The sequence below is a fragment of the Myotis nattereri genome (genome assembly GCF_964212035.1).
Source record: "Myotis nattereri genome assembly, chromosome: 7".
Classification (NCBI taxonomy): domain Eukaryota; kingdom Metazoa; phylum Chordata; class Mammalia; order Chiroptera; family Vespertilionidae; genus Myotis; species Myotis nattereri.
The window spans coordinates 18211576-18228120 of NC_138082.1; the positions used below are offsets into that span (position 1 = coordinate 18211576).

A 16545-nucleotide genomic window follows, 5' to 3' on the forward strand; every position below is an offset into this window, starting at 1 on the left:
TCTTACAAGCACATCTGCTCCTGCTTCTTGTAGATGATGAGAAGTCATCATCCTCTGTGACATCATAGTCGTTTCCATGGCAACCAGTTTGGCTTACTTTTCTTGAAACTATAATAGAAAGTTACAGAATGTCAGCAGCGGCAAAGTGTTTTTCTCAAAACAGACACATAATCACTTCCCAGTTTTCTGCACCCACTGTGTGTGGCCTGTTCATTTCAGAGCCCGAAATTTTTAGCCTAATGCGTTTAAGTCCCTTAAAATTCATGAGACCATCAATTCCAATTACCCACAATTTAGAGAAAGGATAGAATTCTTGAGGACACAAATTCTGAGTGACCAACCTTATGCCCTGTCACATAGCTTGCCTAGTGTTAAGTTCAATGAGGGAAGAAATATATGAGGCCTTGGTGTTTTATGTTTTACAGTAAATGATGATATAGATTTGAATAACAGCTGAAAGGATCTTGAAGCCCTTTACTTGAAATGATTTGATGAACAGGCACTACATTTACTCAGCCACTTCAATGCTGTCACAACTGTGATGAAATGTGGCTAGGAGAGACCTCAGAACACAATCATTTGGATGGTGAGCCAGGGCTGCTAAAGAGAACTGGAACTTGAGACAGACTTGGTGGCATGTTCTACTACATCAATATTTGTCAAAATTATGACGTTTTAGTCACAACAACCGAACAGCCCATAAAGAAATATTTATTGAATACTTGCTATGCATCACATATTGGGGGTTGTGTGTGATATAAGGTAGTACACACACAATCCCTGATCTCCCAAGTTCTTCCTTGATATTAATGCCTCATTATTGGTATCACTGTTTACTTCAGCACTAAAATATTTTATTTAAATCACTTTCCATGTGCTTAAACTTTTATTTTTTATTATTTGTTTTAAAATATATTTTATTGATTTTCTACAGAGAAGAAGGGAGAGGGATAAAGAGTTAGAAACATCGATGGGAGAGAATTGGTCAGCTGCCTCCTGCACACCCCCCACTGGCGATGTGTCTGCAACTGTTGACCGGAATCGAACCTGGGGCCCTTCAGTCCGCAGGCCAATGCTCTATCCACTGAGCCAAACCTGCCAGGGCTATTTTATTTTTGAAGATGCGCATGTTTATCCTAGCTGGTTTGGCTCAGTGGATAGAGCGTCAGCCTGCAGACTGAAGGGTCCTGGGTTTGATTCCCATCAAGGGCACATGCCCAGGTTGCGGGCTCAATCCCCAGTAGGGGGCATGTAGGAGGCAGCCAATCAATGATTCTCTTTCATCATTGGTGTTTCTATATCTCTTTCCCTTTCCCTTCCTCTCTGAGATCAATAAACACACACACACACACACACACACACACATATAATTTTTTTAATGTGCATGTTTGGCCCAGCAGGAGTGGCTTAGTTGGTTGAGTGTCCTGTGTGCTGAAAGGTCACCCATTCCACTCTTCACTCCCAGCCACCATGGCCCACCAACTTTAAAACTATAGCTATTTAACATAAACATCCATGATTAGCCTTATTCTCAAGTTTTGTAATCAACCCGTGGGCTCCTTGGAACCAGTGATTGCCACCAACAAAATCTTCACATCCCTGAATTGTGCCATATGTCTGTCCAGTCTCTAAGACCAGCTGACATCCTTAACTTGATTTGTCTTGTTGCCACTTAAGCCCCCATGATGTTAAATCCCTGAATTAAAAATAGCTTATTATGAGGCTAGCAGTTTCTTCTATTTGTAAAAGGCTAACATTTGTAATAAACAAGCCCAAATATCACATTAGAAGCTTGTGTGTTGTTCAAAACATTTGGTGAGATTCAGGACCTCTCTGAACTGGCTCAGCCATCCCTTTGGGAGACTGGAGTCTTCTGCTGGCTTTACAGCATTTGCCTGGCAGACCAGGGAAGGAAGAGAGGGAGGATCATGGGAGAAGTTTTTACTGTCCAGGCACAGACCTGCTGTACATCCTTCTGCCCACATTCCCCTGGACAGGACTCAGTCATATGGCATACCAAACTGAGAGGATAGTCTTTTTTTTTTTTTTTTCCGTGAAGGAAGAAATAACAGGCTTTGGTGAGTACAATAATGTATCCTTTTATTCACCCAAAACTCCATCTCACTCTTTTTCCCCCAACAAAGGCCTTATTCATCCTCTCCCCAACTGAGATCACCCAAGGCCCCATCCCTGTCACAGAATGGAGCTCAAAGTCCAGGATCTCCAGGCTTCTGTCTGCTGTGGCCTCTCACGTCCAGGCAGGACTGGCCTCACGGGTGTGTGACCTGTGTAGTTGCACAGGTTCCCACACTCAGATGGGGCCCTGCAATTGGTTTAATGCTCTGCGCTCACCGTCATGAAATGACTAATCATTTGAGCTTTAAACTTGTGTTTTGGAAGTGAAGAACAATGGGATAATGGAGCATGCACATAAGCAGAACAGATATGTGCAATATGAGTGTACTCCATCCCTTGCTACCCCAATCTCATACAGTATTTGTGTTGAAATATGAACATAGAACCTAGTTGATTTGTGATGCTTGGGAATTTAGCAAAAGTCGGTGTGAGTACAGGTACGCACGTTGTGTCTGTGGTTGAGGAAGCAGGGCCCTGACAGCCCTGAGAGGTCATACTTTCCATTTGGACCAAAAATTTGCTTCAAACACAGAAAGAAGGAAATGGTCTTTTAAGAAACACAAAAGACCAGGAAACTTTATTATACCCTTTTTTCTCTTGTGCTCTCTTTCCCTGGATTAGTCAACCACTACAGGCAGTCCGTGGGTTACGGCGGACTCGATGTACTTCATCTTGTGGTTACATCACCATCATCTATCTATCTATCTATCTATCTATCTATCTATCTATCTATCTATATAATTTCGACGTATGTACATATGTGCTTTATGTTTTTTATTATTTATTTACCACAAGTAAAGGTCAGGAAATGTTATCTTTTAATTTTTTTTTTACTGTTCACTTCATTGCTGCTGTGTGTGTGCTCCATGTGAGTGACGTAGGTGCTTATGTAGGTGGGTTCCGACTTATGGCGAAAATCGCATTACGTTGCATTACGTAGGAACGGATATCTGATGTCACCAGAGGACCTACTGTATACAGAAATGATGTCATAGTTGGCAAGGGAAAGATAGAGCAACCACAGTTCCTTCTTTCATTCCTTCCTTACTCATCTGTAAGCCAAAGGTAGAGAGTATTTAAAAGATGTGCACACATCAAGAGACAAAATAAAAACAGTGAAATTAGTTGTATGTCACAATTCCACTGTTTTGGTAACAACAAATGATGTTCAAGTCACAAAGCAAGAATTGTGTAATTTCAGCAACTCCACATTTGAGTTCAATGCTGTTGTATTTCAATTAAAACTGGCAATGAACAATAAAAACATGCATAGTAAGATTAAATATTTATTTAGAGTGACATTAAGTAGCAAATATAAAATACCATGATAAGTCAAACATACTGTAAAAGAAAGGCCAATGCTTGATATTTTAGTGTCTTTACTGGCACATTTTCCCTACTTACTGAACAAGAGGTCCCCCATTTTGCATTGGTCCCACAAATTATGTAGCCTTCCCTGGGTCTGATATTCTATGTCCTTTCCCCAGCATTACTGCAATAAAAGCCTCCAGTCAAAAGAGGGAAGGATGAAATACACAGCCAATTAGCCATAGAAATTATTAAATCTTTCTAGGAAGACACAGTGAAGGGTGACTACCCAAGATGTAGACAGTTTCTTCTTCTGTCTCTGATTCTTCTTTCTGTGGTTCTTGGCTCCTCTCTCTGAATTTCTTCCTTCACCATGATTCTCCCTAGAAATATAGAATGATTGTTGAGGAATAGTCTCTCCTTGAGGACTGTGCAGCATTCATATCTTCTTGACCCAGGGTAGTTATAAGCCGCCACCCCCACCCTCCCACCCCCTTTTAAGCCCTGACTTATGGTTTCTTTGGCACTACTATTTCTTTTAAACTTTTTTTAAAAAATAAGTTCCTGATCTATTTACTTTCAATCAGTTCCATGTGCCAAGGTGTTGTTTTTTGTTTGTTTGTTTTTTAATGGTTATTAAACTTGCCTTATTCTTTGTTTCCTGTTCCCCATGTTTTCCCTTCAGTTTAATGGCAGGTACCTTGAGGCAATATGAAACAGTATGTTAAGGTGGAACAGTACCTCTCCTAATCTGATAGTTACTGCAGGGCTGAGTTGTTTGAGAAATATCAGTGGCCCTTTTGTCATTCAGGTCCCAAAGCTATCATCTTTTCAACCACGAGAGGCCCTTGATCCTTGAACTTCCTAGTTTCTGCTTGAAAAGCCTCCCAAACTTATCTGAGTGTGTCTTTCTTGCTCAAGTGTGGCCAGCACACTATTGCACTGACAGTTCCAATGACTTCCCCTGCCTAGACCCATGGTCCGCAAACTGCGGCTCACGAGCCACATGCGGTTCTTTGGCCGCTTGAGTGTGGCTCTTCCTAAGCCTTAGGAGTACCCTAATTAAGTTAATAACAATGTACATACCTATATAGTTTAAGTTTGAAAAATTTGGCTCTCAAAAGAAATTTCAATCATTGTACTGTTGATATTTGGCTCTGTTGAGTAATGACTTTGCTGACCACTGCCCTAGGTCTACAGACTCGGTAGGTTTGTGGTCTGCCTTGCAGATTCTCCCAGAGCAGCTTTACTGAACATTCGCTGAGGAACAGAACTCTCCAGGTGGCCAACTGCTATATTGTATTTTCACATTCTGCTGAAAATACACTTATTTCGGGGTTTTGTTACAACTGCAGCACATGTGAAAGGATCAACTTCTGTGCTTACCGAGGTAGGATAAGTAAACACTAAAATCTCAGTGCCTTAATCTACTAAGACTTACTTTTATTTGCATAATATATTACTGGGGGCTTATGGTGAGTGACATACCATGCAGTGATTAAGAGAACCAGCTAGGTTCCTTCCATCTTTATTTTGAATTACCAAAACTTATATTTTTAAAGTCTTGGTTTAAATTTTTTAATGTATTTTTATTGATTTCAGAGAGGAAGGGAGAAGGAGACAGAGATAGAAACATCAATGATGAGAGAGAATCATTGATTGTCTGCCTCCTACACACCCCACACTGGGGACTGAGTCTGCAACACAGGCAATGCCCTCATCAGGAATCGAACCATGACCTCCTGGTTCATAGGTCTAAGCTCAACCACTGAGCCACACCAGCCAGGCTTGTTTTAAATTTTTTTTAAAAATATATTTTATTGATTTTTTACAGAGAGGAAGGGAGAGAGATAGAGAGTTAGAAACATTGATGAGAGAGAAACATCGATCAGCTGCCTCCTGCACATCCCCCACTGGGGATATGCCCGCAACCCAGGTACATGCCCTTGACCGGAATCAAACCCGGGACCCTTCAGTCCGCAGGCCGACGCTCTATCCACTGAGCCAAACCGGTTTCGGCTTGTTTTAAATTTTTTATTGAAGCAATTAAAAGTTCTGTTTAGAAGTTCAGTTTATTTTAATACTTGCATTTAGTAGTTGTCACTATTTTAAAAAGAGCCCTCACAACCAGAGGTAGAATCAAATGAAAGAAATGTTTATTTGCCTGCACTAAAAAAATACTGAGCCCTGGCATTGTCCCATGCACCAAAAAGTTGCTGGTTCTATTCCCAGTTAGAGCACATGCCCAGGTTGTGGGCTTGATCCCCAGTAGGGAGCCTGCAAGAGGAGGCAGATCAGTGTTTCACTCTCACATTGATGTTTCTCTCTCTCCCTCTCCCTTCTTCTCACTCTATAAATCAATTTTAAAATATTTAAAAAATAATAGTGATACTGAATTTTCAATCCTGTTTATAAATTTACACAAAAATGTAGTTAAATTTTGTTTTTTTGTAAATTTTAATTTCCATGTTCCTGGATACCAATTAGTAGTTATTTCAAAGCAATAAAAAATTTGACTATTTCATTTTTGACAAATGCACTTCAAACCCACTGAAATAATCTTAAGCATGTCAGAAAATTATGCTTAATTTTAATTTTTCTAGATATCAGTATATGAGAGTTAATTTTTTTTTAATATTTTTATTGATTTTTTACAGAAAGGAAGGGAGAGATATAGAGAGTCAGAAACATCGATGAGAGACAAACACCGATCAGCTGCCTCCTGCACACCCCCTACTGGGGATGTGCCTGCAACCAAGGTACATGCCCTTGACCGGAATCGAACCTGGGACCTTTCAGTCCGCAGGCCGACGCTCTATCCACTGAGCCAAGCCGGTCTTGGCGAGAGTTAATTTTATAGATGAAAGTTACTGCCTGCCTGTGTAGCTCAGTCCCTGTATGGCTAAGGTTGCAGGTTTGATCCCCTCAGGGCACATACAAGAATCAACCAATTAGCACATTAACCCAGTTGAGGCATTGCTAGATTGGATAAGACTGACCGCATTGGGTTGCGTGGTAGAGAGACCAAGCGTTTGACTAGGAAAGTCCCTTCTCATAGAGGCAAAGTATGAAAAAACAATGTGCCCTTCTACCATAAAGATTCTTAACAAATAGTCAAATAGTTCTGGTGAGGATACCAGGGGTAACTGATATATTAAGTATCAGTGCATTTTAATGTATTTCTTTTTAGATTATATATATATATATTAGAGGCCCGGTGCACGACTTCGTGCATGGGTGGGGTCCCTTGGCCTGGCCGGCAGGGGATGGGGTGGGGGAGGGGCCACAGGAGGTTGGCTGTGGGAGACCACCAGGGGGCAACTCCTGCATTGATAGTCTGCCCCCTGGTGGTCAGTGCATGTCACGCAACCGGTCGTTTGGTTGACCAGCCCTAATGGTTGCTTAGGCATATACACACATACATACATACATATACACAAGTTCTAATGCTTTGTTACTTTAAACTCGAAATATTTTCCTCTAGAACCCTTTTGACACTATTGGGCTAAAAAAATGCTCACTATTGGACCGCTATTAGACTGATGGACCTAGCTAGCATGGTTAGTCCTAGTTCCCAGCAAACATCCTGGCCAAAGGCGGGAAGCATTTCATATCTTGCGCTTAGTTTTCCCAAAATGATGTTGACTGTCATCAAGGTGTACCAGAATCAGCTTAGCACAGTCCCCTCCCAGCCAGACTTCCGGCCCATCTTCCACTGACCGTGTTCTCTGGGTCTTTGTAGATGGCTCAGCATCCACCTGTCACCACTGCTAAGCTCTAAGCTGAGTGGTAGTGACAGTATGTCAGCCTTACAGTTATATATGAAGTCCAGTGCATTATGTCAATGCACTTAGGTCTTTCCTTTATGTGGAATGAAGGTTAGAATGACTTTTATTTATTTTATATCTGTTTAACTCTCAGCAAAACGGGCAACTGATTTTAAAAAAGATATAGAAGGAACATTTTATAATGTAGTTTATACAATGAATAGGAGTTTATGTTTATATCCAATGGTTTCATCATAAAGAGATCTGAAGTAAAAGAAAGACTAAATTGAGAACCCAAATGACATCTACATGCTCTTTCACCTATATATTTTTTGGCCATAAACCATTTTAAAAATAACTTTCATTTTAGAATAGTTTTAGATTTGTGGAAAAATAGTTGTAAAGATAGTATGAGTGGATTTAGAATTTGCACTCAGTTTTGAACCCATTTTTAAAATATCATGTTTGTTTATTTGGTTGGATCAGTTTGCCTTTCATTTTTTAAAATTATGTGCACTTAATGTTACTTTAACAGCTCAGGGCCAATAATTCCAAGATTTGAGTGAAACAGAGCTACATTTCAGAAACTTAGTTAAGAATTCTGCTTAATTAGAATAAGAATTCAGAGCTATGGCCTCTGGCCATCTTAACTAGATTTAGGAGTTTAAAACTGTCCCTCTGGGGAAATGTTTTAGGAGCTGATAAACACCCAGCTTCATTTAAGGTACAGCTTGTCATCAATATACCCCAGAGACTGACAATGTCTATTTATTTTCTAATGAGTGTGAACCTGGAGTCCACTGGAGTTCCTTGTCAGCCCCAGAAGAAGAAAGGCTAGGTAAGCCATCAGTTTTTTGATAAGTCTGAAGTAGCTTAGGAGCTTTCTGCCCCAAAACCCAAAGAAGAGAATGAATGGACTCAAAATGAGGGAGTGTGACCACCCCTTTGCCACTCAAACTGATGCCATTATAATTATCTAGTTATTAATAATAGAAAAGGAACGAAGGGAGGCCAGACATTATAGACATACCACTTGGGCATATTCATCAGGAAGCTGCAATTTCACACTCCCCAGGGAACCACTGGCCCATTCCCCACAGATCACTGAGCTCCAACAAAGGAGAGATTGATGCAGGCCCACTGAATTTGGGGTAAATAAGAAAGATAGTTGGCTGTCAATCTAGCTTGGGGAACTATGGATTGGCCAGAATGAGTGTGCCACTGCAAGCCCACTAAAATCTTTAAAACATGCAATACCTGAGTATTTAGTTAGGGTCACAAACCTCTTTTCCTTAGATTGTCAAATTAAAAAATGACAATAGGCAACACAATAATTGCTGTCTGGTGTGACTGAATCAAAATTATACCTACTTTTTTGTCAGATATATATATATATATATATATATATATATATATATATATGTATATAAATTTTAGTAGTTAGTTTATGTGTGCCATGACATGAAAAAGGTTGAAAAATCACTGCCTTAGAGAGTGAGTAAATTTGTGTAAATACAGAAGTATAAATTGCCTACTTCTCACCTACTTCTTCCAATAGGAAAGAGAGTGAACAAGATTAAAAGGTACTAATAATCACTGATGTATCTGTGGGGTAACAAACCAGTTTAACTAGAATATATAATTTGAATTGGGCAACAGTGAGAGAGAAACTGAAAATTAGAAATATGTAAGGCAAGTCTTGAAGGTCCAGCCAAATCTTAACCCTTGTGGGACAGGGAAGGGAGCTGGGATTTAGAAGGTTGTAGCAAGAAGGGCCTACTAGATTACAAGGGACCAAATCTATTTACAAATAATCATGTGCTTCTGATGGGAATTTCCCTAAGCAACACTCATTAACAGATACATTTGACTGTATTTTTGAAAATATTCATAAATTTCTCTAACATCTCCACATTTTTACTTTTCTGTCCGGAATAGAATTGAGAGTACAAGAACTCATTCATTTATTTACATCACACTCAATTGTCTTTTATTTGAACTACAGGGATCTACTCAATATTATTAACCTCAAACCAATAAACTTTGCAATCTGGTTTAACCAACCTAAACTCTTATGTCAATTTTTATGCGCAGCATTTTATCCATGTTTATCAGATATACATGACATTAAAGTCCATTTACAGAAAATATCAAAATACAAATTCATGCTATCTTTTTTGTATTTTAAATAGAAAAAGATGTTTCATGTATTTTAACAAAAACTATTAAAAGTAAAAATTATACTAGATGATCATTATCCTTTAAGAGCAAAATTATAATCAGAAATACCTATAGATCAATAAATACATTGATCAGGTGTGAGAAAAGATAGGACCCTTGAAATTTATGGCAGCAAGAGGGATGTATAGGCAGATGAACTAAGATGGTGTGCTGTGAACCCTGTAAATGACTTCAGTGCAAAGAGACGAGGCATTCAGGAACACTTTGGAGAATGCCTGGCCGTGTTCCCTCCCAGTCATCGGTCTGTTAGCTGAGGCAATCTCTAGAGGCGTTTTCACCAGGAAGTGGAAATAAGCCCATTATTTGTAAGAGATTAAATATTGATCATAATTTTATATTTATTTCATATTAAAATCTATATGTAAGTGCTTCATTATTCAGTTCACTTTCGGTATGATTGTTCAATTCAAAAACTAACACAAAAGAATTTGCTTCTCCTGCCATCATAAAAAATATTACTACTGAATCACAAAATGATGGACATAACATTCTGTGTCATTTTGGACAGAGGTTTAGCTCTCATCAGAAAATAATGATATGTGAATGGTCAACACGATGAAATACTGGAGGGAAAATAATGGAAACGAGCCTGGGTGCCACGGTGAGGTTGCCAGAGTTCCTGGCTCTGCCACAGAACAAACAAAACTCAAACCCTCGGTGCCTCAGTTTCCTCATTTGTAAAATAGCAATGATAACAACAACAACAACAATAATAAAAGTAATAAAATCTACTTAAAGAGTTTTGTGCAGGTTCAATTAGTTGACACATGTACAGCACTTCCAAGTATATATTAATTGCTCAACAAATGAGCTGTGACTAAACAAGACATATTTATAAACGTAATCTCAGCTTTTATTCTGAGTTTCTTAATTATGTAAAATGATACTGAAAATGGTGTTTATAATTGTTAAGAGCCCAATCTCAGAGATCTTGCAATAGTACCCTGAAATAATCATTGAGAATTAGCTGATTTTGCTATTAGAATTACTACTTTATTGCCAGAAAACCCAATTAAATTTTCCTCATTCTCCTCCATATGTTGCTAAGGAGAAATCTCCAGAGATTTCAGCGTATTGCAAAATTTTACAAGTAAACAATGAGTGTAGTAGGAACATTGTGTTAGAATGAGTAGATAGGCTGTTAGCCTTGGTATGATATTTCATTTCTCTTTATTTCCTCTGTCATTTCTCTACTAGACATTTCCCAGCACCTTGCTAAACGTTATTGCTTATTTATCATATACCATATTTAATACCATGCATGACATTGTATTGATCAACCCATTATGTCTTTCCAGCTGGTCCATTTACCCTGTTCTGATGGTTTTACACATATTTTTTGAATGATGGTGTAATTTGATTCAAAGTCTCCTGGTACATACTACTTCTTGAGAACATATTAAGCACTTCTAAACCACTAGGCTAGTCCTATCAGTGAACTTGCGGCCCATGGGCAGTGCGCAGTGGGACTCGTACCCCTGTCGGTCCGGTGTGCTGTCAACCAGCACGATGCAGTTCTTCACTAGGGTCTTGGTGCGGACCAGCTCGTTGTTGGATGCGTTGTGGACAACATCAATAATCCTCGTTTTGCGCGTACAACACTCTGAGCCCCAGGAGAAGTTGCCGACGTCCAGCCTCAAGGCCCGGTACTTGTTGTTGCCGCTGCGCACACGGACTGTGTGTATGCGGCGGGGTCCAAGCTTAGTGCTGGCAGCAGGGCGTCCCAGCCCATATTTCCGCTTCTTGTGGTAGGGCTCCCTCTTGCCCCCGGTCTTGCGGCGCTTGTGCCAGTCGTCCCGAGAGATACCCATGGCTCGGCGCCGGCTGGAAAGAGCAAGGGTCTTGATTTTGATTCCTGGTCAAGAGCACCTACCTGGGTTGGAGGTTTACCTTGGCCCCAGTTGGTGTGCATGCAGAATGCAACCAATTGATGTGTGTCTCTCACATTGATGTTTCTCTCTCTTTCTCCCTCTTCCTTCTTCCCACTCCATCTAAAAAGATCAATAGAAAAATATCCTCAGGTGAAGATCGACAAACAAAACAAGCAAGCAAACAAAAAAAGCTTAAGCTTTGGGATTATATGCCTGGATTTGGATTTTAACTATTCCTTTATCCATCCATCCATCCATCCATCCATCCATCCATCCATCCATCCATTATTGAGAAATCACCTAGTGACTAGTACAGTTCTTGCCTCTGTGAATACAGCAGTGAAGAAATCAGACAAAGCCAGCCCATCTAGAGTTCTCATTCTAGAGGCACAAGGTAAATAATTAACAAGAGAAGGAGTAGTGGAGTGCTGGAGTGCTCCAGAGCAGTGGTTGTGATGAGATTGATGCACATATTTAGTGGCATTCAGAAATGAAAGAAAGGAGGCACATCTCCAAGGTAGAGGAGCATCGAACACAGACAGTCATGTGCCTCTTAACAACACCACATTCTGAGAAATGCTTTGTTAAGCAATTTTGCCATTGTGCAAATATCATAGAGTGCATTTACACAAACCTAGATGATGTGGGCGGCGTAGCCTACTACACACCATGGCTAAATGATAGCCCATTGCTCCCGAGCTACAAGCCTTTATAGCATGTTACTATGCAAACAACATAAGATGAAGCCAAACACAAGAAAAAAATGATGCACAAGAGAAATCAATGGGTGGTAGATATGAGCTATATGGAGCATCACTGTGAATAATATACTGTCTTACAGCAAACATCTATAATAATAAAAGTGTAATATGCTAATTAGACCAGACAGCCTAATGACCTTCTGGACATCCTTCCGGACAAAGCCGCTGTGGTGGGGGCTGAGGCAGAGGCGGTTAGGGGTGATCAGGCAGGCAGGCAAGAGGTTAGAGGCCATCAGGCATGCAGGCGAACGGCAGGCAGGCAGGCAGGCAGGTGAGTGGTTAGGAGTCAGCGGTCCCAGATTGCAAGAGGGATGTCTGATGAGAGGGATGTCTGACTGCCAGTTTAGGCCCAATCCCATAGGGCAGTCAGACATCCCCTGAGGGGTCCTGGATTGTGAAAGGGTGCAGGCTGGGCTGAGGAAACACCCCCCCATGCATGAATTTCATGCACCTGGCCTCTAGTTTTTTATAAGTAAAAAGAGTACATTATAAGATAAAAATAAAATGTAGTGTAATAGATGCATAAACCAGTAATATAGTTGTTTATTATCATTACCAAGTATTATATCCTATACATAATTGTATGTGCTATACTTGTATATGACTGGCACACAATTGGTTTCTTTATACCGGCATCACCGCAAACATGTGGATAATGCATTTCTTTACGACATTATGTGTCACAATATTACAGCTATGCCATCACAAGGTGGTAGGACTTTTTCAGTCCCATTGTAACATTATGGGACCACTGTGCTGTATGCAGTTCATTTTTTAAAAAATATTTTATTGATTTTCTTACAGAGAGGAGGGGAGAGGGATAGAGAGCTAGAAACATCGATGAGAGAGAAACATCGATCAGCTGCCTCCTGCACACCTCCCACTGAGGATGTGCCCACAGCCAAGGTACATGCCCTTGACTGGAATCGAACCTGGGACCTTTCAGTCTGCAGGCTGACGCTCTATCCACTGAGCCAAACCGGTTAGGGCTATGCAGTTCATTTTGACTGAAACATTATGTGGTACATGGCTGTAGGCCTTTTTTCCCAACGAAGATTATCTTGAGGTTAAATGTCTTGGGGGCACTTTAAATTTTATTTATTTTAGTGGCTGCATGGAAAAGAGACTATGAGGAGGAAATGAGAATGGAAGCAGGCAAATGGTTAAGGAACAATTTGCAGTTGTCCAGGACACAGAAAATTAGAGTGTGATGATGGGCATTAGGAGTGGTCTGGCTCTGAACATATTTCTAAAGTAAAGCCCACAGGACACAATGGGTTGGATTTAAGGCTAGGAAAAGAGAGAAAAGCATCACGGATGACTTAATGGTTTTGACTTGAGAAACTACAAGTAGTGGAGCCATTCACTGAGGTGGCAAAGAATAAGAAATATCTTATTTCAGAGGAGAAAATCGAGGATAAAGAATTTGTTAAGGTACCTGGTACATGTCCAAGTGGAGATGTTAAATAGGCAGCTGGACATGACAAGGTGGAGTTCAGGTGAATAGTTTGGACTGGAATATAACATTGGCTGTCATTTGCATATTTGGTTTTAAAGCCATGGCACTGAATGAGGTTATGAGGGAATGAGTGTTTATCAGGAGTATGCTAAGAAATGTTTAATGAATGCTTCTGAATGAAAAGGAAAGTGTCTATCAGCAGATTAGTCTGCCCCTTTAGACAGGACTTGCTCTCTAATTTGCCACAGTTCCCACTACCACTTGGCTTTGCCTATGTGCTTATCTAAGCCCTATTCATTCTTCTACATTTTCTGTCCGGACATTTTGACATTGGAGTTTTTGTTAAAAAGGGATAGTCCTTTTTCCTGGGTCCTTTTTTTGTTGTTGTTTATTTACTCCATGATTTACCTGCTATTTGTCTTTAATGTCACATTGGTGGTAAAATCATATCATTAGTCCCAGCTTCCTTAGATCCAGACCCGTGTCAGCTGTGGTAGAAAAAGGACAAGTTAGAAATGTTACACTTTCTAAGTATGTTTTTCAATGCATGTGAAGGTTATTTTTCATTGCTTTGAAATTCCTTAATTTCTTCGTGTTGAACTTAAAGTTGGTACACTGTATGTATTGGGGTATGGGTGGATCAGGAGTTATGTTTTCAAGAGAAATTACCAGGCTGCCTTGTATAAATAATATACATGTTTTGGGTTATCTTCTTGGGGAGGACAATAATGATTTATAAGGAATATCAATACATTAATTTTGATAAGTTCTCAAAGTTGAGACCAATAGGTTGAAAGAGATATCTAAAAATCCTTTTCAAAATATGGTAAAGAAGACTAATTTTACCTTAAATTTTTAAGTAAAGCAATAATTTCAGATATAATAAAATGAGCCACAAAGGTAATTCATTATGGAAATGATTCAGTGTAGAAAAACTTATATTCCAAATTGTCATAAACTGGATTTGTCAGTAGGTGAATGAAAGGATCACAGGGTTACAATCGGATGCTAAGCAATGCCTGAATTAATTGCTCTCTTAGCCATAGGCCATAATTTTTTAAAGTGATTTTTTTCTTGTCTGGACGATGTATAACTAGAAAGCAATGGAAAATACTTCACATTAAAACCAGAATCATTACTCTATATCAAATAGAGACCATAATTTTCTCTTTTTACATTTTTATCCCTCTGTCTTGTTCTCTCTGCTCCACCTACTTTTCCTTTTATGGATTGACATGTATTGTAATATTTTTCTTTTTCTTGCAGAGCACAGATATAATTTCCCATGTGGCACTCAATATCTCTAAGACTTAGATGTTCCCTGAGAGGTATGGTACTATTTTGAGATAAGTTGTAGCATAAAACTGCATTAGCTACCTCATTTGTGAAAATCACACAATTCCCAGATATGTGGTAAGCAACTGCTGGTAGAAACCCAATCCTAATGGTTTTCATAATTGATGTTTTCAAAACCAGAAATAATTCTGACTATATTGCATCTCCTTTTAGGACTTTGGTGGTTAGAAAGAATTCTGTTTTATGAGTTTTAGTAGTTTGATATTTAGACATTTTTACTGCTACATTTTTATAGCAGAACAACTTACGTTTATTTTCTTGGACTAGTTTGTGAAACACTAGTGGAACATACCTGTGTTTGTGCGTCTATATATTTCTGCTTTTTTGTTTTTTTAAATCCTCACCTAAGGATATTTTTCCTTTGATTTTTAGAGTGGAAGGGAGGGGAAGAGACACAGAGAGAGAAACATCAATGTGAGAAAGACGCATCAATTGGCTGCCTCCTGCACGTGCCCCAACCAGGGCTGGGGCTCGAGCCTGCAACTGAGGTACATGCTCTTGACTGGAATTGAACTCAGGACCCTTCAGTCCATGGGCCGATGCTTTATCCACTGAGCCAATGTGGCTAGGGCAATATTTCTACTATTATTAGTAAACACCGGGAATTTTTTTTGTGTGTGTGTAGCAGATCAGCCCACATAGAGTAGGAGAATTTTTGTAGCCAATACTTTATAACACCTTTAAAAGAAGACATCATTGCCCTAACTGGTTTGGCTCAATGGATAGAGCGTCAGCCTGTGGACTCAAGGGTTCCAGGTTCGATTCTGGTCAAGGGCACATACCTTGGTTGCAGGCACATACCCAGTAGGGAGTGTGCAGGAGGCAGTTGATTGATGTTTCTCTCTCATCGATGTTTCTAACTCTCTATTCCTCTCCCTTCCTCTCTGTAAGAAATCAATAAAATATATTTTTTAAAAAAGACATCATTACACCATTCTATTTACATTTTTCAATAAAATGTAAGATTCAACGAGAGTTCTCCCAGTTAATTTTAAAATTATTTTTCTCCCACTTGAGAATAACCTTTGGAATTAAACTTTCTGCTGTGCTTATTGGTCTACACATTAATTATAAACTGCTTGACCTTAATCAATTTCTCTTCTATCTATTAGTCCAAATTCATGCTTAGTTTTTAAATAACTTAAGGAACATGATCTGATTCATGCAAAACTTCCATCGACATTTACTGGAGTTAGTGAAATTTTGTCAGACATCCAGAATCTAATTCGTTGCTACATCCCAGAATACAAACTACAAACGAGAAACTGGTGAACTTTGTGCCATAGAGCAGGTTAATGTTCTTTTAATGTTTTTCCTGGTCTCAATGGGATTTTTTGATAAATACATAACATTTATAATGACATTTAGGTTCCTGGTAGATAAGGATTAATTTATAATATACATATATACATATACTTAATGATTGTATTATATAAAATATTAACATTACCATTTATTATCATCATCATTGTTATTTTTTACCATTCGTTCCTAGGCACTCTAGTTCAATGGAGTCTGGGTACAGAAACAATTAATTCTTGATGGTTCATTCCTAAAATATTTAGGCATAATTTTAATGATGATACTGGGTAGCTGAGACTTGTTCTTCATGTAGATGGAAATGAATTAAAGATGACCTCAAGGAG

At 39.3% G+C, this 16545-nt stretch overlaps 1 protein-coding gene across 1 annotated transcript; it reads right to left on the reverse strand.

Annotated features, from left to right (window-relative positions):
* Nucleotides 1-10861: 10861 nt before the first annotated feature.
* On the reverse strand, nt 10862-11263 carry LOC308522531 (small ribosomal subunit protein eS8-like; the record flags this gene model as incomplete). Its single annotated transcript, XM_081095996.1, has 1 exon — nt 10862-11263. One exon carries the CDS (start codon nt 11261-11263, stop codon nt 10862-10864), a length of 402 nt encoding a protein of 133 aa, XP_080952122.1.
* Between the last annotated feature and the right edge of the window lie 5282 nt (nt 11264-16545).